Consider the following 25,937-nt stretch of genomic DNA (forward strand, 5'->3'; position numbering starts at 1 on the left):
GTCATATTTCATAAATTATTATTTATTTTTATGTATATATATATATATATATATGTGTGTGTGTGTGTGTAATTGTTCAGTTTTTAACCAAAACATATTTGTGCCGTTTTATGCTTAGATATATATTATTTAATTATTCGAATGATTAATTACATAACTTTTCGTACTACTAACAAAAAGTATCATATAACATTTGCTTTTTTTAATTAAGTCTTATTTTCTAAAAAGTTACAAACAAATTGTATGCTTTTTTTAAATACATTTTTTTTTCCCTCTTAAGTAGTATAAGCGATGTATTTCAATTTCAAAAATGATTTCTCGGCTTTGAGATGTTAATGCGACGATCGAAGCGCGACGTGTTGAGCTTGATTATAGCCGCGCACAAAGGATAAGTGATCAAACGACGCCGTCTCTTTCTCTTAGAGTAACTAAAATAGAAAAATCTTTACCGGGGAAAAAGTAATCCGAGGGCAGCATCGGCTGCGGCTGTGGCTGCGGCGACGACGGTGGCGGTGCGAGGGTCGCAAGGATTGCTCGCGTCATATCCGATTGAAGCACCGGCTCGATTTTACTTTCCATCCCCAAAGACGAGCCATTTCCGGAAGTAGGTGGGAACACCACAGTTTTCGTATCCTGACCGGCGATTAAAACCGCGAACGTGCTGAGTATCGGAAATATTTTCATTCTCTAAGGGAAAACGGCGCTTCTTTTCACCAACACAAGACAAAGACTTATATGACTCGTCGGATTTTCAATCGGGTTTTTATTCAAATTTCTCTCCTAGTAAAAGACCAAACGACTCGGCTATGACGTATTACCGACAATAAATGGACGAGATGTCGTGAATCTAAACGGCCAAACCGTCAGTCGCGAGGGAATTCTCTCCTTCGTGATGCATCGAATTCGACACAGTCGAGACAACGAAAAAAATATGAATAATTTCGGGAACGACCGAGGTGATCATTCGGCCCGTTGAACTGTCTGATGAGTTTACGTACCGCGACAACTACAATGAGTTAATACTATACTTTATTCCATTGTATAGGGAAGTTTTTTCTTCTAGAAATTGTGCTTTCTTTCTAGTCGAAGAAATAACTCAATTGTGTGCTGATTTTAATGGCTTGTGCCATCTACACAAGAACGGATAGTGAAACCTTTCAGGAAACAAGCCTTTTTTTTACTACCTTCAGTAGGGGATATAACGAAATGTTTAATTACACCAGTAAAAATTAATCTTTTATTATACGCAATATATACTTTTGAAAGATATCGATTAACACATTACCGTATAAAATTATTTTCTAAGACCTTAAAGCTGCTATATTTACTTATAAATTCGTTTGACTCGAGTGATGCGTCCATAAAATTACTGAAATCTCTCGAGATACTTTCACTGAACATTAACAATTTTCTGCAATTTCTACTAGAAAATTTTGAGAAACTTAAATACCGATAAATAACAGTTTGTCATGCGATTATAGAAGATTTTCTAGAAACGCCAAAGAAAAAATATTTCGATCTTATTGTAGAACGTTTGATGGAACTTTCGCACCAATTTACTATTGAATTCTTAAAACTCGAGCTACAGTCTGAATTAAAATGCGTGGAAAAGAGTGGAAGCTATGTTCCGCGCAAAGATATTTCAACGACGAGAAGCGAGACAGCACGATCGAGGGGTAGATCGGTTGGTTAACCTAGCTGCTGAATGCAAGGGGTTGCTATGGCGATGGAACGACGAGTGGGGAAAAGGGAGCTTGGAGGGTTTGTCTGTCTGCAACCCTTCTAAAGGGGATGATGTCCTTCGTATGCTGTCTGTAGCTCCTATCCACGTCATCACTTGTCATATGTAACGTCGCAGCTTCGTCAACTTTAAGCGTCCATGAAAGCATCTTTTTATAATGTGTTTTTTATCTATAGTAAATACTAAATTAAAGTAATAATTGATTGCTGTTTACTCTATGTATTATATTATTATGAAGAATTTATGTACAACATTTAATTATAATAAGTTAACAGTAAAATGATATTTCTTCTTTCTAGAAAGATGATCAAGGAAAAGATTATTTTATATGTTTTCGTTTCTTTATAATATTTCTCTTTTCTATTTTAATGAGGAAGAACTTCTTTGTAAGGATATTTTTGCAAGTATTGCTGAGAAAATTGCACGTGTCGTGCGAATTTAGTATCGAAGACAAAAATGCTTTGCAAACGAATATCTAAAACAGGCAGAACTTCCATTATCTTTCACAGCTCAGTTGACTCTCTAGGGCTGATAATCCAAAAGGAAACACTTCACGCTCTGAGTGTCTCACCACCCACTTATACTTCTCACTATCGTGACACTACGCAAACATAATACTTTGTTCATTATTCATACCTGCAAAGATCTCCATCTTGTTACTATCTTATAAGAACCTTTTTTCAAGCTTAGAAAATAAAAAATAATGTACGGGTTGTATACATATAATTTACAATATTCTTGAAAGATTAAAATACTACGATCGCAATTTTGAAGAATAAAAGACAGAGATTTATTTTACAGAAACAAAATTATTCAAAATTCAATTTAAATTTATTAATATATTTTAGAATTTTAATTAAAAAGATTAAAATACTACGATCGCAATTTTGAAGAATAAAAGACAGAGATTTATTTTACAGAAACAAAATTATTCAAAATTCAATTTACATTTATTAATATATTTTAGAATTTTAATTATAATTATAATTTATATATTATATAAGATTTATAATCTATGTAGTTTTAATAAAAATATGCAATAAAATTAAAAGAAATATATATACAATATTTTATATATTCTCTCTCTCTCTCTCTCTACATTTATTTTACTTCACATTTAGACGGTATTAAAACATTCTTACATTGCGTATTCATCACACACGTTCAGTTTTTCAGAGTAGTATCTACTCTCGTCGAATGTCTCGCGTCGCTTATTGGCACTTTATCGTAGACAACAAAAGGCGATGTGCTCTTTTTTTCAGAGTCGGCGAACATCGCGACTACATATCGGGGTCACATCGATGGACAAGCCGCGTGAACGAGCCGCTATTTTACGCCAACGCGACGCGAGTGAACGTTATATTTTTAGATTGCTTTTGCAACGGCCGCCGCCGCCGCCGGTTGACACCTGCTACCTTTTTATCAGCATCCAATGGCGAGAGAGCGTTCTCTCTTCAGAACGGCAATCAGAGGTTCGTCACGCTCCATTATCCGCTCCGGAGCGACGCCCGCCGCCGATTTTACGCGTTACGTGCCTTTTTCACGGTTGCGTCTGGACACCTCGACGAAGGAGGGGTAACGAGATCGCCGCCGCATGGTCGATTAATTATAAAAAAATTGCGAGCAGTAAGGTAAATACAAGTAGGTCATTTGAGACTCTATTGAGTGCTTTACTTTTGTTTATCGAACCAAATCATGTTCTAAAAGATTTTTATGAAATCCGTTTTACGGAACTGAAAAACAAATGTTGTGTTGCTAACACATTAAATATTTAAATATATTCTTTATGATATTATCAATAGATTTATAAATTCTTTTCAATGAGTCTTCCAGATGATGCTGCAACGCACTGAAGCGATTCGATACACGTTTTATAAATGAAATTTTTTTTTATTTTACCGTATTAATATGAATTTTTCATATTTAATGTAATTTAACGTGTTACATATGTATTTAACATTGATGCTGGTTGGAAATGCATATATTTTTCCAGAAAGTACAAACTAATATATATACATTTTGCTTGTTCAATCGATTGTAACGTGTTCGATTATATACAGATTTTACTACTGCGTAATATACAACTGAAACATTTATCGAAAAAGTGTTTTTCAACAACTCTGAAAAGAAACACGATTTAATTTTTAATTAATTAATTAATTTTTATAATTTAATTGTATAAAAACTATATGAAAAATTATTCATTTAAGTATATTGTGTATATATAATGTATGATTTTTATTTTTTATTCCATTTGAAATTAATTTAGCCTGAACATAAATTCTTCTTTCGTTGAGACGTCAAGTGGAACGCAAAAAAAAATAGATGACTGAAATCTAAATTATTTAATTGAAATCATTGTTTCGTATACGTTAGGACCAACATCGCATATTATATCCAAAATCCTTTGACATTAATGGAATGCATACAACCTGAAATCGTCGTTCCACAGTTCACGAATGGAATATCGCCGAGGATCCATTTCGGGTCATGTGACTTGGGAAATCCCTTAAAGCCGAGAGATCTCGGCGATTTCTTCTTCCCAAAGAAATCTATTTTCTGGAAGAAGGAGACTCCTCGTAATTTTTTATCCCTTTCTGTTCATGCCTTTCCTATGTTTCAGGTTAATGCAGCTTTATATGCAGGCCGCAAATTCTTAACCTGTACAATGCTGATTCCTGATTCTTGGAATTTAATATACGAAACATTTCGCGTATTTCAATATCTATGACAGATATCGTAATACTCGAGTACCCGAGCTATGTTTGCACGGTGCAAATTAATTAAATACATGCAAACTGAATTACGTTTCCAAAGATGTGCAAATTCGATAAAGTACGCGAGTGTACGGCGTGAATCTTTAGATAATCTTTTTATTATTCAAGGCTGCGCAGATATGAAAAAATTTAATTATCGGTCAAATATTAAACGTATTTTTATATACTACTAAATACTACTAAATACAAAACTAGATACAAAAACATCGTAGAAAGCATGACACTCGATGAAGTTTAAATATTTACTAATAATAATCCTATTTCTCAAAAGGGACGAAAGGAAATAATTTTTATGTCTCAAATACTTCTAAATCTAACAACAAATCGATATGATCTCGCAGCTTGCAATCCCTCTCATAAGTCCAAAAATTCATCTTTTAATAAGTTCTCCATCCTGCTACGCCATCTTCTTCAGCGGTCAGAGATAGAGGAATGGACCTTTAATGAATCCGCGCTATTGATCGCCACTAAATTGAGAAAGCGTTCCTGTAAGAATTAAAGCGTCAATCTAATTTCTGCATAACATTTTGACTATCATACTTGAGAAATTTTATTAAATCGCATTTCGAAGATATATGTTATTAACATTAGAATTACCAATGATTAATTTTTACTATTTAAGTATACTATTATGTACACATCTTTGAAAAAAGAAATAAAGGGGAAAAATTGATTGATCAGGGTTTCAGTAAATTATTTGCCAAGCTTTTAGAGCATTCGATCCATTGTTTTTTACTTCGAATTTCAAACAATCTTGAATGTGTACTTTCAAAATCGAAAACGCGCGAAGAAAAAACAATAACGATTGTCTTCTTTTTATCGACTTGTGTTTTTCATCGTCGATCATCGATTTAGATCCGCGAGCATTGCGAGTAATCGAATTTCGCGTACGTGCTCAGTCAGTTCGAGAGAGGAGAGTATCGAGCGAGGATGTATCGACCTGCAGCAAGACTGATGATCGGTGTTGTTTTTGTGCGAGAAATAAATTCAAGTGAAAAAAAAAACCGTACACATGAACTCAACGTTTCCTCGACCTCGAAACAGACGAATCAAATAAATATTTTCCGATCTACGAAAGATCAAAAGCTCTCGTACAAATTTATTCGTACAAATATTACAATAATCATGGAAAATCTTAGAAAATGCATTATTATAAATTTAAACAATTTCAAAAAATTACAAACCATTTTGACTGCCTCGATTATTCTAATCAAGTTGCTTTGACAGTTCTATGATATTAATAAGCTAAAAATACTTATGAATTATGTATATATTTTTTCTCTCATTGATTTCGCAGATTTTGTAAGAAATTAAGTTTACAAAATATTATTTAACAAAATAAAATATATCTTGAAAATATACATGGAAAATTGTCGATATAAATTGGAGATTTGGAGGATTTAAAAAAAAACTCGTTTCAATGCTAACTCTCGTGATTGTGGAATGAAAAGAATTAATTTCCGATTTATGCTTATCCACGCGGCAAACGGGAAACGACGGAGGATGCGACCTTCCTCAACAGTCTCGATGTCAGATATTCACGAGCGCGGCACACAATGCGATATTATTACGCCCTACCTCGCTGCGCGGCAAAGCCGCCGTATATGTCGCGTATATGTCCGAGTTGTGTGTTCACGAGTGGTGTCCTCAAGCCTATGCACACGTGCGCGTTTCCACCTGCCCGCCCGCGTTGCCACCCATTTCATCGCCCTTCGAAGCTGCGCTTACGCTGACCTTGTTCCAGCTCCCAAGAAAAAGCAGGTTACGTGAAATTTCCACCTCCCCCCCCCCCCGGGGGGCGCGACCTGCATTGCCCTAACTGTGTGAGGATGCATTATTTGGTCTTCACTTATCTTAACTGTCAGACGCGATAAAATTTACAGCGATCTGTTGCAATACAGCATAAAATGGATGATCCGCAAGTTGTGAGTGAATATCTCTAACTCTAAAATATATTATGTGTATACAAAGAAAAATTGTTCGACCCGAAGGATTATTTTCTATTATAAAATGCATTTGAGAAATGCATTTGGAGTAAAACTTGAACATTTAAACAATACATCGGTAATGGACAAAGTTTCTCGCGTACATTATGAATTCCAATACGTTATAAATAGTTTATCGAGGACAGATTTTATATTGGAATTTACATATTTTTACACAAAACCGCTGATGTGACCTTGAAGCATTTTTATATTAAATTTTATTTTTAATTTTTCAATTATCTTAATTTCAATTCAAATATATACACGAGGCACGAGGTCAAAGAAATTTAATTAATAATATTATGTGCTTGAAAAATAAAATTAACAAGTATTGTCTGTATATTATTATCGACATTGCTCATTACAGGAAATTTACTGCATTTTATCGAGTTCCATGCAGTTGATAATGCAGCTTTTATCTTGCGCCTCTTTCACGGTTTGTACAAGATATATTTCAATGTTGGTCAATTTTATATTTAAACATTTCTATTTAAAAATTATATTTCTTACAAGCTACTTCCTTGTATTATATTTTTACTATAAAAGAAAAAATAATTTAAATTAATTTAAATATCTAAAGATAAATAAATCACTTCGTAAACAGCATGCATGTCCAAAATCGGAACATAAACCGTCTTGAAAGTAAGATGTTCTAAAGATGTTGTAATGATGATTTCAAGACGTTTTATATTTCAGTTTTTAACATGATGCTATCTGGGTTATTCTTTACTTAATTTTTCTCAATCGAAATACAAATAGTAACAATTATTGATTATTTAGCAAGATAATCTACAAAATATCCCTTCTAACTAAACAAAGATAGAGAATAACATTTATTGTTTCAATTTTTTTAAATATATAAATATATAAACAGAGAGTTATATAATTTTGTTAAGATTTTGTTATATAGACATCTATACAAGGTTGTCACAAATTCTTCATCCCAAAATCCCATAACTTCCCCAATTTCTAACCAAAATTTCATAATTTTCCCTGACTTTCAATAATACTTATTTCAAAGTTATATTTTTGTCCTGATTTGAAAACCATTAAATATTTTGTTGAGAGATCAACTTAACATAGCGCTGTAAATTACTATTAATGTTACTGTGACACTGCTTGTATTTTTAATTGTTAAGTTGGTAGTATTCCAAAACTGCGTAGGTATGATGTACTTACAGCCTTGGCCAAAAATATCTGGCATCTTATTAACCATTATTTAAAATTTTAGCTCAAAAATTGATTTATGACATTTGCTATAAATTATCCTTTGCTTCAAGAATCCTTTATGTATAATATCAGTAACCAAACAAGTAACAATGCAGAGGTAAGATAATTACAACACACACACACGCGCGCGCGCGCGCGCGCGCGCGCACACACACACACAATTACACATGTGTGTGTGTGTGTGTGTGTGTGTGTGTGATATAATTAACAAATAAGTTTAAAATATATAAAGTAACTATTAAATTATTTACTAGTTACTGAAAAAATGTAACTAAATTAAATTACAGTTACAAATGGAAAGGAAGTAACAAAGTTAAATTAAAATTACTGAAAAAAGGTCATTCTAACTTGTTACAAGTACAATTATTTCCCAATCCTGGGAAAATCTTATCAAGACTGGAATTCAATCAGAATTTTCTTAGTACGAGGCATCGTCTTAACGATCCTCCTTCCAAATGCTTTATTAAGCCGATATTTCATTGTACGTTTTTGTTGTACGACAAGCTTTTCCTGCGTGTGATTGGCTATAGGATATAGAAAGATCCGAGGACCTCTCTGTCTTGCACACGTTTGTCCTACGACAAAAACGCACAAATGAAATATCGGCCTTAATATTTATTCCTTTGTGGCTTTACAGAACGGATATTTATCTTGTTCCATGCACACGAGCTTCAGCGAGTTCTAATATTTACTCGTGGTCCGAACCGTGCTTATTTACACCGTGCACCGCGCACGTTCCGTTTTCATTCATTTTCTTGCGTGCTTTCTCTGTCTCTCTTTTTTTTTTCTTCGCAGAAAATCTCGACCTACGTTCACGTCGGTCATGAAACCCTCGTGAAAAGTGTCTAACGATAGTGGCGCAGCACCAGCTTTTCCGCGGTCTACTCAAGACAGCAGTCGCGACCTGTTCTCCCCTGGGGTTCTCCAAGGTGAGTTATGTCGGAGAAAAGTTCGGGCGTATACACACAATCGTGCCCATGGTACACGCGAACTACCCTTCCTTCTCGTCCTTCTCGATCACGTTTACCACCCTCTCATTCTCCATCCGTCTCGCGTCCTTCCGTCCCTTTCGCTCCGTCTCCGACGCTCTTTTCCGTCTCATCTTCGCTCTCTCTCAATCACTCTTAGCGCACCCTTCCATGCTCCTGGCTCCCACAGTTTCTCTCTCTCTCTCTCTTTTGCAGGCATTCTCCGTCCGTTTCCACCTCCGACCATCGACGTTCCGCGTTTATCGAACCATTGCGCGCGCACCGATAACAGTAACGGGGCGTGCTACGTCTTGGTTGGCCGTAGGCCGTAGACGTAGGTGGTGGATGCACGGCCGACCGACGACGACGAGGACGACGGCGGCGACGTCGACGTCGCCGAGGACGAGCGTAGCAGACTACCAGCGAAACTCGCCGCGCGAGAGATAGTTCGCCTGCCGACGGAGTAATCAGTCGTTCTCGCAACGTTCCTGAAGAAACGTGCGTGTTGTGTTGTTATTTGCATCGTTCGCAAAGTCCGCCGCGAAAGCCATTGTGAGGCCACTCGAGGGAGATTCTACGAGTGCAGCTTCGAGGTATCGTTCGAAGCCGTAGCAAAACGCTGAATTCAAATTCGAAGAAGTATATGAAATAAATCAAGGAGGTTGGCGTCGAGGAGAAGGAGGATCGTCGATCGTTTGTGATATCGCTAGTCAAAGATCCGATAAGCAAAATACCGAATTTTAAGGACGAACGATACTTTCGGATCGTGAATCGCGTTCGAGGAAGTGCTTTGAATGTGCATCAATAGTGCTTCAGGAGTGCAGCTTGAGAACACGTCGGCATACGGCTGTCTGTAAAAGCGAGCTGACGACACGCAAAGGACAAGAGTCAAAGTATCAAATAGGGTGTTTCGGTGTGTCGATCCAGTGTTTTTGTTCACCTGGCTCATCCTCCCTCCGAGAGGCGGAGGGCGGTAAAGCATCGATCGTTCGCCATTTTGCGCGACGGCCGACATCTTTTGCGCGCATCGACGACATCTTGCCGCGTGACATCTTCAACGATACGGAAGCTACAGAGGCTGCAGACCTATATTAAGCGATAGGGACAGATTATTCGCATATATATTTCTTGAATACGTCTCGCGTTCTCTCTCCTTCTCTTATCGATCATCGTAAACGACCGTCATATTATCTGTAACGTTCTCCCATCGCGGAGAGACTACGCAAAATTTCGCATAGTGTGATAGGAAAAGGAACAATTTGGCAGAGAAACAGGAAATAAATCGGAGCCCAACGTCGCGGAAGGAAGAAAAAGTAGTGTCCTTCAAGTCGAAGGTAGAAATCAGCAGGCTGGGAGGTCGGTTGAGTGAGGTGGTGGGTCCCGTCGTGGAGGAGGCCATTGAGCCAGGGGATGCGACCCCGCTGACGGGACCCTCGAGGGAGACCTCGGTTCCTCGAGCACCCCCGCCGCAGCGTGTTACTCCGAGTCCGCCGAGACCGCCGCCCGTTACGTCTCAACATCACGAGAATCCGGGACACCAGTCCCAAAATCCCGGGCATCACAACCCGGATCATTCGCCCCACAATCCGGGTAATCCCGGCCACAATCCTGGTCACAACCCCGGCCACCAAACTCATAATCCAGACAATCCCGGCCACAATCCGGGTGACTCCGGTCACAACCCGGGAAATCCCGGTCACAACCCGGGTAATCCCGGTCACAACCCGGGCAATCCCGGTCACAACCCGGGCAATCCCGGTCACAACCCGGGCAATCCCGGTCACAACCCGGGCAATCCGGGCCACAACCCGGGTAATCCCGGCCATAACCCGGGTAATCCCGGCCACAACCCGGGTAATCCCGGCCACAATCCGGGTAATCCCGGTAACCCGGGCCATCCGAGCCCCGCTGACCAAGACCAGAATCCCGCTGACCAGCCGGCACAAAATCCTGGCCATCCGACGAGTCCAGGACGAGAAGCTCCCCATCCACACGTGAGTCGTCAACCAAGTCAGAATCCAACCCAGCCGACACAGAGTGGCAGGGAGCAAGCACAACCAAGTCAGCAGCAGCCGCAACAATCTCAACCGCAACAGCAACAACCTCAGCCGCAACCGCAACCACAACATCTGGAGCGTAGCGCCAGCACCATGGGGACCGTATTGTCGTTCAGTCCACGAGATCGTCGGGGATCTGTTTATCCACCAACGGGGCATCAACATCCAGCTGACTTCACATTAAACAACTTTAATTACGAGCAGCTAAACAATGCGAAGAATCGCGAAAACAAGAGCAGCGTTGCCACGGTGGCGCCGGCGCCACCCACGAATCATCCACCGACTAACAACAACTCGTTACAGAACAATAACATTAATCTGAATAACAACGACAACGCGAGGATTATCTCGGAGAAGAACGCCCTAGAGAAAAACTTGAAGAAGCATTCACTGTTCATAAATGCTTTGTCGTGGAAGCGGTTCAGTACGACCAACAATAACAAGAAGAAGCTCGACAACAAGAACAAGAACCTCGCCTTCAGGCAACCGCTCGATAATATACCTATCGTTGATAAGAATAAAAATATACAGACGCCGCAGGTGAGTGCTCATAGAGCGGAAAACTTTTATTCTTTCTCTTCGGTAGACACTTCTTGTGATTCTGTTTCGAAAATTAGTAATTAATACATTTAATAAATAAAGTTTATATACTAAAAATCATATAAAATAAATAAAAAGAACAAGCATGCTTTAACAAATTTGTGCATTTTAGTAACAAATGATTGCATCATTTTCGTACTAAAATGATGCAAATTCGATAAAATTCAACATCAAAGCTACAATAAAAGTTTATTTAGAAATACGTGTAGTTTTTTTGCTTACATCGATGGCATTAAAAATACTAATATTATTTTACACAGAAAATAAGTTTATTTCTAAAAATTTATTTCTTGATTTAAATTAAACTTAATTGCACACGTTTAAAATAGAAATTACTTATTCAAGTTAAAAACTGTTATATATATTTATTCTAAAAATACATTTTTTTTTACTGAAGAGTTTTATATAATTACGTAACAATACACTATTTGTTATATAATGTAATATAATGCAATAATTTTTAAATAATTTAAGATTTATTAATATTATATATAAAAAATGGATTAACAACACACACAAGAAAAATAGATATAATTAGTATAACACATCTTATTGCTTGTTGTGTCTAGAGAAGTCTAGGGACCACTAACGAAGGGTGGGTTTGCAGTGTAAGGAATGAAATATACAACGTGCTTTGACCCCCCAGACACGATCGAAAGCATATCGATCGTTTTGATGTCTCTTTCGCGTCTCATGAGTTGTTTCTTTATAAATTTTCAATCTTTCTACTAAAACCATGATTGCTTTAAACATTCACTTTACTCTTAATATTAGATCATTGATTTTTACGATTTATAAACTGTTCATTTAATATCAGCAAAATGTAAAATCTATAAATATTTTATCATAATCTCTATCTCGTTTACTTTATTAAACTTATCTCAGTGCTGTTTTTTTTTTTATAAGAAATGCTAAATAAAGCTTGCAAAAAGTTATCACATTACATTAGTTAAATTAATACACAGTTATTATAAAAGTCACAATGTTAATAAGTATGTGTTTAAATAATATTTAATATAAAATATTATTAAAAATATAAGATTTAGAAGAATATGTTATTATGTTAAGAGAATTATGTATTAAGTATTGATCTTTTTAATTAGACAAAACCACCGGCGTCAAACAACAATCACACCACGCACAATCCGACGTGTGAGAAATTGGTGCAGAAACCCCTGCCCCCTGGACCAAGGAAAACTGTTATCCAGGCCTCCACCTCGGAATTGCTCAAGTGCCTCGGCGTCTTCCTGCACAAGAAATGCACCCGTTTAAGGGACTTCCAGGCCGGTGACGCTGTCATGTGGCTCAGGACTGTCGACAGAAATCTCCTGCTTCAAGGCTGGCAGGTGAGGTTGTCATTTTTGCAAAACACTGTCGACTGAAATCTCATTTCTTAAAATTATTGCTTAAATTATGAATGAACAAACATTTACATTTAAATACGTATTGCATTGAAAAAATATGTTTGTTTTTTTACGATATTCTTGGACATTTTTATTTAACGAGTTAAACATTTCGTTTATGAATAATCTTTAATGGAAAGAAATGGAAAGGAAATATGGACATAGTAGTGAATGTTTTAAAAAGCACTTGAATAGTAATTCAATATTCCCGAACAGATCTCTGATACTTGCTTAGTAATAAACATTTTCATATGGTAGATAGTTAACGTGCTTCATAAAATATACTCTCCGATAATATAATTATTGCGGGCACTGGTTCAACGTTAATTAATATATTACTCCCGCGGTTATTTCGCTATCGTTGTAATTGGATAATTAAGACACCAACGGCACAAGGTAATTAACTCTTGCTGATTGAACTGCTATGATTAACGTCGATATATGCAAGTTACAAAATCGATGCAGTCGATGGTCGTTGAACAACGCGAATATATATATGAATATTTAAAAAAAATAAAGTTCAACAGCTAATATAAATACTGTATTGATTTGTGGCAAAATATGAATAGTTGTTTTTGTAAACAAACTGCCATTTTATTTGACTTGGCCACTGTTATTGAAGTATTCCGAAATATAACCATGATCCAATTAAAGAATACAAATAATTGTCTTCAATGCATTAAAAGGTTTCGTTTCCCTGAAGGGACTATCATTACAAGGGATGACAGTCCACACGCGTCACGGAGAAAAGGGCTCCACTCGTACTGAATTCTCCGGGATGTGGACAGCGTCCCACGGGAATACTCGTAATAAGAGTCATCTAGGGCATGCAATATGTTAGAAAGGGAATTAGGCGAACTTTTCACGAGACAGAGCCGAGAGTTTCCATTTGGATGAACTGTAACGGGAGTCGACTTAAATTTGCATCGCAATAAGAGAGGGTAGTGAATTGCAAAGCAGCATTTTGATTATATATTTTCCTAGTGAGTCATACGATTGAAATGCTAAATTATAATACACTTATTTTTGAATTGTATACCTTTTTGCTAAATAAAATATTTTTTTTCCTTAAGAAACAAGGTTTTATAATGTAATCTACTTTTTCTAAAATGATTTTTAGGTAATTATTTTTTTTAGAAAGTTGCTTGCTACAATTGTATTTGAAAGTTAATTGTCTTCCAAATTTGTTTCTTTCTCGGAAGAATTTTTGAATGTCTTTTTCCAGATTATTTAAACTACGAATTATATCAAAGCTTCTTTTTAGCAAAGTTTTTTTCTTCTTTTTTTGACCTACTATTTTCGACCTATAATTTCGATATCGTGAGTTTTATTGCTTTCAACAAAATTGAACCGTTATATCTTTTTCTCTGAGAAATAAATCATAATCAATCAAAAATATTTACTCGTGATTTCAGTCGGCGCTGGTTTTTGATTCGATTATGAATTCAACATTTATGGTAATGGGACTATCGTGCGCGATTGCGACCTATGCAAATTGCACAGCCCCTGTAAGACTCGCCTTCTCCGCTCGTAGAAGCTATCGATCAAACTAAAAATATTTCAGTCCGATAGTCAACTGACGTAGATGCCCGCTGACTTAAAAATACTATGTAACTATTAATAATACAATGCAAAAATCTACGTTGTTGTTTATCCATTTTGTACTTTTGTCTTTATGTATTGTATCATCCGTACGCTACGTTAGTTTTCACCACAGAAGCCGAATTTTCCTCACAAGCGTAGCAAACATCGAACATTTTTTTTAATTTGATAAACACTTTGAAAATTGTTTTATAAGTTGCTTTAATTAAATTTGTTGCTACAAAAGGAGTACACACACACACACACACACACACACACGTGTATGTATGGTAAAAGACAAAACTTTTTAGAAGCATGAAAAAACTCTTTTGATAGCATATTATTGGATGTTTTTTTAATAAATAAAATACAGGCCAAACATTTCTAGCGAATTACTGTTATACTTTAATGCAATCACTTTAGTGGAAAGAATGATTTAACCTTTTTAATCATATCGTAAAAAAGTTGGCGTCTGCAGTTGACGTAAAAGTGACCAGTTCGGTCATGCGAAGTAACAAAAATAAATACATGAAAAAATAACTGATGCATTACCACAATGCGGATTGCTCAAAACGCGTCTGTATCACTAACGCCGTGCACGAAATGGTCAGTTATCTATCGATCAAATTGGCAACGATTTTTTTTACTTGTTTTATGACGAAAGTCATTATCGATTAGCGTATCGTGCAACCTTCAGCAAACCGCAGTGCTTGTGAAGTTTCATGGAAAACAGTACGCGAAGTGCGCCGGTAATAATTCCAGTTCGTTGCGACGACGATTCTCCGTTTCCGTGGGTGGACTTTTTTCATCGCGAGTGACGTCCCAATTGTTGCGAACAATTGCGCATTGTCGGCATCAACCGACACGTTTATTCTTGAGCTATGGTATCTTTGAAGAATATCTTGTTATAATTAAACTCACTGATGTTCGGACAAGCACAGCGCTTTATAATGATTTTGTGCATTTCGCGCTTGTATTTCAAATTTAATCTTGCATCTACACATGAGAAAATATATGTTACAAAATTTCCAAAGTCATTTAAATGTATAACAGTTGTTGACGAAACAAATGTCCACATATAACAACTAATATATTTATCCTTATCTTATCCTTATCTTATCTTATAAAGAAATGTCACAAGTACATTTTTTAACGAAATGGAAAGTTTATGAAAAAAATACAGATTTTCCTGTATTATATTTGAAAGTAATACAAAAAGTTTGCGGCTGTAATATTTATATGAAAAGTATGAATTTTCAATTATAATCACTTTTTGCAGAGACTATACTTCTACTATATCCTTAAGATGTTTAAGAATTAATCTAATGTATTTTTTTGAATATGTGTAGTTAGTACAATATTATAGAATAAAAAGAAAAATATGCGTCTTTTCTTCCTCTTTCTGTAAAATCTATACGGTTTATAATCCACTTTAGAACGAAAGAAATGTAAACATTATTTTACGTCACAAATTCGCCCTGTGGTTATTTCCGAGAATTCATTTGGCGGCGTATTTTGTCATTTACGACAATTTGCGACATATTACGACATTCGCGTGCTTCAACCTACTTTGTAGGGAGGCGTCGAAGACGGTCCATAATAAAGTGCCTTTGCGTAGACACGCTCCCTAGCAACGTCCCTGCGCTCATCAACATCGATTTCTCATGTCGATAAATTCGCACGTAGAATCACTGGCAGAACGAACGAGATAACACTCGGTCTTGCATCCAATGAAAGAGTCCACGTTATCTCGACGCCCAGAAAATAGCTCGCTAACGATCTAGGCTGTCTTTTTCTTGCTACCCGTCTGATTGCATGCTCAAGTTCTTATCGAGAACATATCTCTTTGTGTTGACTTAGGATTCTCCAAGTTTTCTTCTGGACGATGAAATAATATTTTTATATAATAAGATAATTAACGGAATATCTGTAAATAATTACATAAAAATATATTTATATATTTTGTTGATATTATCGAGTTGAACAAATTAATTACTTTTATATAACAAAATTATTAGCAGAATGTTTGTGAATAATTGTAAAAATATACGTATTTTATTAATTATTGTATTATCAATCAAGTTAAACACATTGGTTTTTATTTATTTTATCAACTAATTGTAAGTACTAAAATGATAAAAATGTTCTATTTTCACTGTCACAATTTTGACATTTTTAGTATTCTCAGAATACTTTTTTTGTGAATTGTCAGTCAAATGTCGCGTGAACAATTAAGAAATAATGAAACAATTAATTATTCATTTTCTACACCTAATGTGTAGTGACCATAATTTACAAAATTTTAATATTTTAACGTATTTTTAATTATTAAAATAATTTTCCTGCATTTAATTAAATATCTATTGTTAAAGCTCATGCGTGCAAAAAACAGAAAGAGTGTCACGATTCTATCAAACCATCGATGAAAAATATATTTGAATTAAGTATTTTTTAATTTATTCGATTTTTACACGAAATAATATAAATGAAATTTTTTTATTACAAAATCATTTTTATTATAGGAAATTTATAATAAAACAAACTTTTTATTTTATTTATGTTTTATCTTTTACTAGTAGAATTAAAAAATTAATTGTATAAAAACACAATTTACAAGCAATTTCTGACAGAGAAGGAATTTACTCATTTGTTTTCTTGGAATACTATTATACTATAAGTATATGTGTGAATTCGTATGTGTAAAAATCAATACACCGGACATTTCCGTGAATACAATGCAACGCGAGTGTACAGGGGAGATATACTTGCAGATACAGAAAAGAATAAGCTATTCGTACGTCCAAGTGCATGTATTTAATCCTTGAAGGCTCGTATAGGTAAATACACATGCACAGTTTTTGTTATCAATTCGTGCCCTGTAACAACAGTATCGAAACAGACCGATTTTCAGTCCTTAAATTCTTCGACTGTCACTCTTTTGACTACGTAGTTCGAGTTCACTCTTAAAATAAGCTCATTTATTTTAATCTTACTTAAGAGCACTGACCGATGTTTAAATATCTCAGCTTTTTCTTTTATAAAAACATTATATCAGATAGAAGCATAGAAGATATATTATGCCATGACATGATTTCTTTGGGATGCAATACAAATTCTATTTCCAGCAATAAAATATATTAAGCAGACATATTTTCTTACTATAATTTTCTTTAGAATAAATTATATGTTATATATATATTATAATAATATACTATTAATTTAATATCTCTCTTTGTAATTCTGTATAGCTTAGTTAATATAACATGTGACGTCAATTCATATCATACTTTAATTTATATTAAATTAATTATGTGTAATTTAGTTTATATTAATTAATATAATTATTGAAATAATTATATTTATTATATTAATTGATTTTTGCTAATTTTAAGATAAACAATTTAAGTAATTCTCTTTAGAGAAACTAAAAAGGAGCTCTAGATAATTAAATTCTTAAAATGAATAATGAACTATTGACATACTTTTACAATATATCTTTACTCTTCATCTAAATACTATTATTATTATTATTATTAAGTTGATATAAAGATGAACTTTTTTACATTATTGATATTGCGCCAACCTACTCACAAATACAAAATAAATATTGCTACGCATTATGAGAACATGGAAAGGCTAAAGTTGATGAACTTCTAAGCCATCTATCTTATATTGTGGCAAATTCGCAACAGCGAGCTAATGAGGATTCGGTTGACAAGATATGGGAAAGAGAAGTCTAGCAATGCCATATCAAGGGGGAAAATCGCGTAAGGGATGAAGGGTCACGTGCACCGCAAATGTTGCGCAGGAGCGACGATAACGTCGCGAAATCACCCCACAGGGATATGTGAAAAAATGCGAGTATATATAAGAGGGACGTTCACCCCTCGATTTTAATTACGAAGGGGAGATACTTTCTCTTCTCGGACGTCAACTCCTAGCGAAGAGTATATTTCTTTATCTTAAAGCTGTAAAGTAGGGCATAAAAAATTTATTCTAGACAACTGATTTTTCGGTGCAATGCTCGCAAATTGACGTTAATGAGAAATGAAAAGATCAGAAAAGCAATTATGATGTTAAGTTTTTATTAGAACCGCGAATAGTTAATAACAAGATGCATATTATAGCAGCAATCTTATAATAATAGATCATCTACTTTTTTAGAAGCAGGTCAAAACCCGGCCTTTCCCCGTTTTCATATTTTTATTAATTTTATTCAATTTGAGCACATTAATGACTGACAGGATTAATAATTTCTAATTACTCACGATTTGCGACACATTTCATAGAAGTAGGATCACATACCCTACATAATTTTTTAATGCATGCTATCCTAGTATGTCTTCTTTAATGACCCATAAATTTTTATATCCGACATATAATAAAAAGGATAATGGAGACATACATACGTAATATATACATTTAAATATATAATAAAAACACGTAGAACAGACATGGAGGAAATATTTTAATATTCAGACGTAAAACAAAAAAGGTCTAGTTTTTGCGCATTTTCATTTTTATGAAACGAATACATAATCAGAAATAAAATAACGAAAAAATACATATATATCTATTTATATAAATTATATTTAGAAAAGTGTTCTAATTAAATCAACAAAAGGATTTTCAACAAAAACGGCATTTTGGTTATTATAATTAGAAATTTTGTTTGTACAGAGACCAACATGTCATTTTTAGTACTTTTATTTGTTTAATCAAAATATTTTATCAGTGTAGATACACATACAGACAAACAATATTTTAATATTTACAGAATAAACGTGATAAACACAGAACAAAGAAATTCTATTTTGTGTTTTCTTTTTAGAACGAAACGCTGTTTATTTTTACTCAACGCTCTGAACGTTCCGAAATATTGAAGTGCATCAGCAAACTACAAATCGATCTTGCGCGTGCTTAAATCTAATTTCTCAAGTCTAATATGTGTATGCGGTTCATCCTGAGAGTACACTTCGAGCATGTGTCTGTAAACCACGCTGCGATGAGCACGTGTAAAGACGACCACGAAGCGTGACCGTGTATATAAGAAGACAGATATGGCAGCTTATACGATTAGTGTTTTATGATAAAATTGAATGTTCTTGTGTATGGGGAGAGGGGAAAATATGTATATATATATATATATATATATATATGCTCATCTATAAACGGAACTTTGTTTATTCAATCGTTTTAGGGTTATTAACATGTCATTAAAAAAATACGTATTCAAATAATTTAAATTGAAAGAAAACATTCTTCAAATTCTTAAACATGATCTGAACAATCCTAATTGTAAGTAAATATTATTTCGTGATATATAATATTATTATCAGTTTTTTTATAATATAATGTGATATAACATATTTTTTATAATATGATAATAACGCATTAGCTTAATGATACAATAGCACCTAAAACGTCATTGAATAAACAAATTTCTACATATACACACGCACATACATTACAGTGCGTTTACAATAACTTTTTTTACATATAAAATTTACTGATTATGTGCATATTCATCTTCTTTTTAATATACTGTAGTTATGTTTTGTGATTGTTTTGTCATAAATGTCTACATAACTTACTATTTTTATGTCCACAATAAGTAATCCCAACATTTTTTCAAACTGTGTGCTTGATCAATTTTAAATAATTTTGTTTCTTAATATAGTTCCCTTTAAAAACATCGGATTATGATCTAACCTAATTATGAATTTCATGAAACATTTTCAAAGGAAAGAAGCAAATTTTTATATTTTAATTATTTTAGTCCATATCTATCAATATTATTGTTTAAATATTTAATATTAAAATTAAGCAATTTAAATACATGTTATATTAGTATTACCATTATATTATTTGGTAAACATTAATTAATTATTACAATATATTAATAAGATAGAAATAAACATTTAAAAGTTATATTTATTTACTTACATTTTATTATTTTAATATTTAACATAAATCTTTTAAATGATAGTATATTGATAGTAAGAAATAATTTATCGAGGAAAAATTATAAACAAAATTTGTTTTTAACAATTTGTAAAATAAATATATCCTGCTAACATGCAATTTCTTATGATAGCCGATACGCAGTATATGTACATTCAATCACATTTACTATTTATTACGACTATAAACTTAAATGAAATATTGATTGACTCTACGTCATTATCGTTTAATTCCATGGAGACGTCAAAGCACGCAAGCAAACTGTCTTGTAAACAGTCCATAGACGATTCTATTCACCAATTGGTTTCGTCTGGACGTTAAACAAGATCAAATCCGGCTGCTCGCGTTGCTGAAAATCTGATTAAAAGGAAACCATACATGGCTGAGATTGAAAATTCTGTTCCTGTCACGTTTCCCGCGCGTAGCACGTGTGTCGTACGTCACATGTCACATGGCACCTAATTAATTATCTTCGAGAAACACTCGGTGATCTCGGAAGAGACAATCGAGACGATATAATTACAGAATCAGTTGGATGACTTTCACACGACTGTTGACATCCAAAATTAGAATCAACCAAAAGCCGATATCGGTTAGTGGCACGCGGATATGGCGCTCGCGTGTGTTTCATAAATTTGCATAATTTAATTACACAACGCATAGCTCGGGGGTTAATTGTAATTCACGTGGAATTCGGGTCCTCGCAAAGTTCCATCTGGGACATCCCTGAGCCGACTAAGCGTCAGATTGTCGTTGCGGTTGAGGGTGTTTCGTGTGCATGCCAACTACGCCGCTAATTGGTCCAAGTAGTGCACTAACGAATTATCCGGAGAACCGGTTATATTCGTAGTCTTGGAAATTTAATTAAATGTTTAGGTCTACGCAAAGACGACTCGAATAACGCGCGGGGGTTGCACGGTAGTAGAGCAGGCCGCTCACCCCTGGCGAATATCGACCGACGTAGAGGTATATACATTCTTGCCGGGTATATTGGCACCCCTAATTCTGCATCGCGGCCTGCGGCTCTCGAGACTCTTGAACGATGTTGTACCTGATCGAGAGGGTCGCCTCTTCACGAGTCAGCGGAAGCACGTGGAAATCCTAATGAATCGTGCATGCGACAGCGAAAACTTTATACAGTCTACTCTTTAGGAAATAATAATGACAAACGCAAAAACGTTTATAAAAAATCGTTCTACATTTTCACAATTTTTTACATTCTTCTTTCACTTCTCAATTAATCTGTTGTTGACTTTTTCTCCATAAAAAAAGGTTATATTGAGAAAATTGAATTTAAGAAAACGGTCCAAGTGGCTGGAAATGCAATTTTCGAGGTAACCTGATTATGTTTTTAAATAAAATGAGGGCAACTCTATGTAATTTTATGAATTTCACTCACGCGACATGTTTTATGTCACAAGTTGTAGACATAAAAACTTTGTCGATAGCTGCCTATGAATAATTTTTCTCGATAGCATCATGCGATCTGTTCGCAATAGTTCGCTAAAATACGTCATTCATTTGCTAAAACACGTCACCTATCTTAACTTTAAAAGTACAGCCTCTCTCTTTTCACTACTTTCTACATTGAAGATTTTCCAAAGATCTTCGATATTTGAAACAGTTAAGTGCTAAGTGCTAAAAAGGAAAAAAATTTGTTGTTAACAATTAAAGTAATTTCAAACGCATCAAATTAAAGCTCTTATACTTGAAACATTAATGGCGCAATGCAGGATTGCAATTTGATATAAGAATCGAACAGTCATTATTGACCGTTTTCAGATTAATATTATATTTCTTGTATAAAAGTTTAAATTCTGAAATCTTTTGCTTTTTTAATAATTATTAGATTTTTATTACTTTTTTTCATAGTAATATATTCACTTGTTTCCTTTAGTGAGAAACATTGGTATTTTTAGTGTTAAGAAAATTATTCTGGGCAATTATTAGTTGATGCAATTCATGAAATATTTGTTGCAACAATGTGAATCACTCGCAATCAGTTTTTAATAGACGTATAAGTCGAAAGGTTTCATAATCCATTATTATTTACTTTATATTATTACTATTTATATCGTTATTATTTTTAGATTTATTTAAATCTATCCTTCCTTTAAAAATAATCGCTGAACTATATACAAATTTAAAAGCACGGTAAATCGACTTGAACTGTAATGTGTTATATAAAGTGACAGTGAAATGGAGTTCGCCGCAGGCAATCTCGTCTACGTTAAAGCAGTAGCTGTCTGATTGCATTAGCGGTACCTCAGGCGAATCAGGCGCTCGGGTTTTCGCGGGAGAATCGAAAGAATCTCTGATACATTTACGCGAGGCCGTGCGCATCCCTTTTTCTTTCCACTGCATTGTGCAAGGTGCACTGCTCCGATTATCTCCCGGCGCGCGCTGGCACGAGGGCGTGTCGCCGTCGCCGAGAAGTGTCGTCGGCCCTGCCAGCGTCGTACGGCCGCGGCGGCAGAGGGGGGACGCATCCTGGCGTGTGAGCAAATTGCAAACGTGAGTGCGCGCGGCGTAATGTGCATTAAGCCGAGAGACACGGCTAACGAGGAACGGGGCGGCCGACTATGCGGCGCGGACAATAAAAACAGCAGCAGGTTGCCGATCGCGCGGGGAAAACGTATCGAGGGCATCGATCCTCCCCGGGTCACCGATGTGGCCTCACCGCGCTTAATGCACCCACATGTGCGACGGCCGCATCGCACCACGCCGTGCACCACCTCTTACGAATCGATGCACCTACGCTCCTCCTGCACCATGAGCCGATGCATCCATGCGCGCTAATACGACTATACTGTACGACTCGCTCCGTCTTGGCGTGCACGCCGCGAACTGATGCGTGCACGGCTTCTCCCTTGAAATGTATTATAATTATGTATTTCTCTTAAATGAGAACAGTTTGTTATTTATAAGTATTATTTATCGTGTGCATAATTAGTTAATTTTGTTAACAATTAAAATTAAATTATTTTAACATAATAGGTACATATTATAATTATACTTACATAATATTATCACATTATTATCATATAATGCGTATAATATCTCTGTTTATTAAGCGAGCATTATTTATTTACGGTAATATAATAAGTCAAACTAGTATTTTTAATTGTATTTAAAAACTAGATCGAATTAACATATCCACATCTTCAAGCTAAATTAATATTGCATTCATTTATAATGTATTCATATTTAGTACAGCGTATCTAATAAATGAAATAAACAAAGTGGTTATCAAGTGTATTAATTAATTCGTGAAATTAATTGATACATAGTTGAATAAATCTGGTAATAGTTTAATATATTATATAAAATTTGATATATTGTTAATCAATCGCAGTATATTTATTTAAAGACTTACTTATTACATTTAATTTTTATATTCAATTTTTTCATTGATTGGATTTCCGTTATATGTGATAAAAGAAAGATAGTTTCTCTCTCTCTCCTCTCTTTATCAACGCATACACATTTTCCTTTATATTAGGCAAGATGTGTGGATTGAAGTAACTCAAGAAAATAAGTGTAGATTTCTTCACTTTCGATATAATAATATAAGAAAAATTATTTCATTTTCATTGTGAAAATTTTATAAATTTTGATAATCTGCACATTCATATGTATGCGTGTATGTGTATAAAGACAATGCATACTTATACATAAGTGTATATATATATATATATACATGTATATAAAAATAATATAGTTGTATACATAGATGTACTTAATTGCATATTTTCTTTTATGTTTCATGGCTAACGGAGGTCTTATCAAGTATAAATAGACTCTCTATTTATACGACATATTCTCCTTATATGTGTATCCGCACTAATTAACATCTATGTGACTATATTTGTATCCAAAGTGCTTGCGTTCGATATATATGCCTATACGTATTTACACTGACACGCGTGTACAATACAAACACACATGTGTATGGAAAGACGTGTGTCCCTAAAGTCTATAGGGAAACATTCAACACAAGTGCAACATTATGCTGCACAGCAAAACAATATGTAATTAATGACATACGTGAAAACATAGTTTATATTAACAACGATATAATATCAATGCAAGTACATATATATATTGAGAGAATTAAGTTCACTCAATCTATCTCAAAATTGTGTCAGTTTGTGTAACATTAAAATGCAGGCTTAAAAAAATATCTAATGGACACATCATTCAAAAAAAAGCTTTCCATTTCCCTAATTGTGAGTCGTCACGAACTTTATTTTTATCGTTCGTTGTTGTCTGAGATACACCGCTGATATTTATGTTACGAAGTGATGTACTTTAGATATGAATCATATTGTTCTACATAATTACGTTTACGGGATGTGTATAAATTATATTTTAAAAATTAGATAAAAAATAGAATATATCTGGACAATTCAAATAAATATAAAATTATTTATACAAAACGAATATGTTTTACTTATTTTATTATAAATTAGACTAATATGCATTATTAAATAAAATATGTAAAATTTTAATCACACATTTATCTTTTTCTGTTTGTCAGGACGTGCCCTTCATAAACCCTGCCAATGTAGTGTTCGTGTATATGCTGGTGAAAGAGCTTGTCGATGGAGATGAGGCATCTGAGAAGGAGCTCCAGGCGACGGTACTGACGTGTCTTTACCTGAGCTACAGTTATATGGGTAACGAAATTAGTTACCCGCTGAAGCCGTTCCTCGTCGAGGACAGCAAAGACAAGTTCTGGGACCGATGTCTCCTGATCGTCAACCGACTTAGCTCCGAGATGCTGCGAATCAACAGCGAGCCCGGTTTCTTCACAGAGATCTTCAGCGAGCTGAAGGTACGTTCTATTGTTAAAACTTTGTAATAAATGTTTTGAGAATTATATTGTACATCCTGCATCTTGTTACTTATTAATCTTATTAATACAAGCACAATGAGATAGCGTTTCTTACTCCAAAAGATGACAACTAAAAAAACAAGTTTTCCAAAAAAGAGGAAAAATTATTTTTGGCAAAAAATTGTCTAATCAAATAATGTTGCAGCAAAAGGAATATATTTTTAACATAATCAAATATCATTTTTGTTCTCGTTTCACAATTAAAACAAAAATCATCTTTTCTGAGTTGTAATGATTAAGACGATTTTTTATAAAGTTAGATAACTTTTAATGAGATAATATTTACTTAACTCATTCGTAGTAATAACTCGAAAATCACTTTTTTGTAAAGGGATAATATAACATTTCCACTTTAAGAATTTGATATAATTATTTGATTCTACTAATTTGTCAATTACTTATATTATAATTTTTGCATTTGAAACACATAAATCACAAAAAAAACTTTAAAATATGTTTTTTATATTAAAATTAAAAATATCGTTTATTTGATAAGAGGCGATAATTTTCCTATATCCTCTTCCAAGAATTGTTTAAGAAAAATCGCACGACAAAATAAGATCACATTGAATCTAACTCTGCGTTTTCGAACAGGCCTGCGGTTCCAGCGATCGCGGAAGTCTGTCTGGCAGTGGCCTCGAACGGAGCCTCGTCGTCTCCGGAGTCGCGGTACCCACCAAGGCAGCTTGACGGAGCTACACACACCTGCTGGTGCGCATCGCCAGGCACGGCTG

General features: G+C 34.6%; 2 protein-coding genes across 2 annotated transcripts; both read left to right on the top strand.

Annotated features, from left to right (window-relative positions):
* The first annotated feature begins 7,822 nt into the window (after positions 1-7,822).
* On the top strand, positions 7,823-10,841 carry LOC108760025 (sporozoite surface protein 2). Its single transcript, XM_018505798.1, has 3 exons — positions 7,823-7,830; positions 9,948-10,762; positions 10,810-10,841. The coding sequence occupies exons 1-3, from the start codon at positions 7,823-7,825 to the stop codon at positions 10,839-10,841; spliced, it is 855 nt and encodes a 284-aa protein (XP_018361300.1).
* Positions 9,042-25,931, top strand: Cdk5alpha (Cdk5 activator-like protein). The gene is made up of 4 exons (XM_018505801.1): positions 9,042-11,298; positions 12,462-12,704; positions 24,847-25,143; positions 25,798-25,931. Exons 1-4 carry the CDS (start codon positions 10,852-10,854, stop codon positions 25,891-25,893), a joined length of 1,083 nt encoding a protein of 360 aa, XP_018361303.1. The 5' UTR covers positions 9,042-10,851; the 3' UTR covers positions 25,894-25,931.
* The last annotated feature ends 6 nt before the right edge of the window (positions 25,932-25,937 follow it).

The sequence above is a fragment of the Trachymyrmex cornetzi genome, unplaced genomic scaffold (genome assembly GCF_001594075.2).
Source record: "Trachymyrmex cornetzi isolate Tcor2-1 unplaced genomic scaffold, Tcor1.1 scaffold212, whole genome shotgun sequence".
NCBI lineage: Eukaryota > Metazoa > Arthropoda > Insecta > Hymenoptera > Formicidae > Trachymyrmex > Trachymyrmex cornetzi.

Coding starts and splice junctions, on each gene's coding strand:
- LOC108760025 (XM_018505798.1), top strand. Junction 10,763..10,809: donor CAGGGAGCAAGCACAACCAA/GTCAGCAGCAGC, acceptor CAACAACCTCAG/CCGCAACCGCAACCACAACA.
- Cdk5alpha (XM_018505801.1), top strand. CDS start 10,852: ATGGGGACCGTATTGTCGTTCAGTCCACGAGATCGTCGGGGATCTGTT. Junction 11,299..12,461: donor AAAATATACAGACGCCGCAG/GTGAGTGCTCAT, acceptor CTTTTTAATTAG/ACAAAACCACCGGCGTCAAA. Junction 25,144..25,797: donor AGATCTTCAGCGAGCTGAAG/GTACGTTCTATT, acceptor GTTTTCGAACAG/GCCTGCGGTTCCAGCGATCG.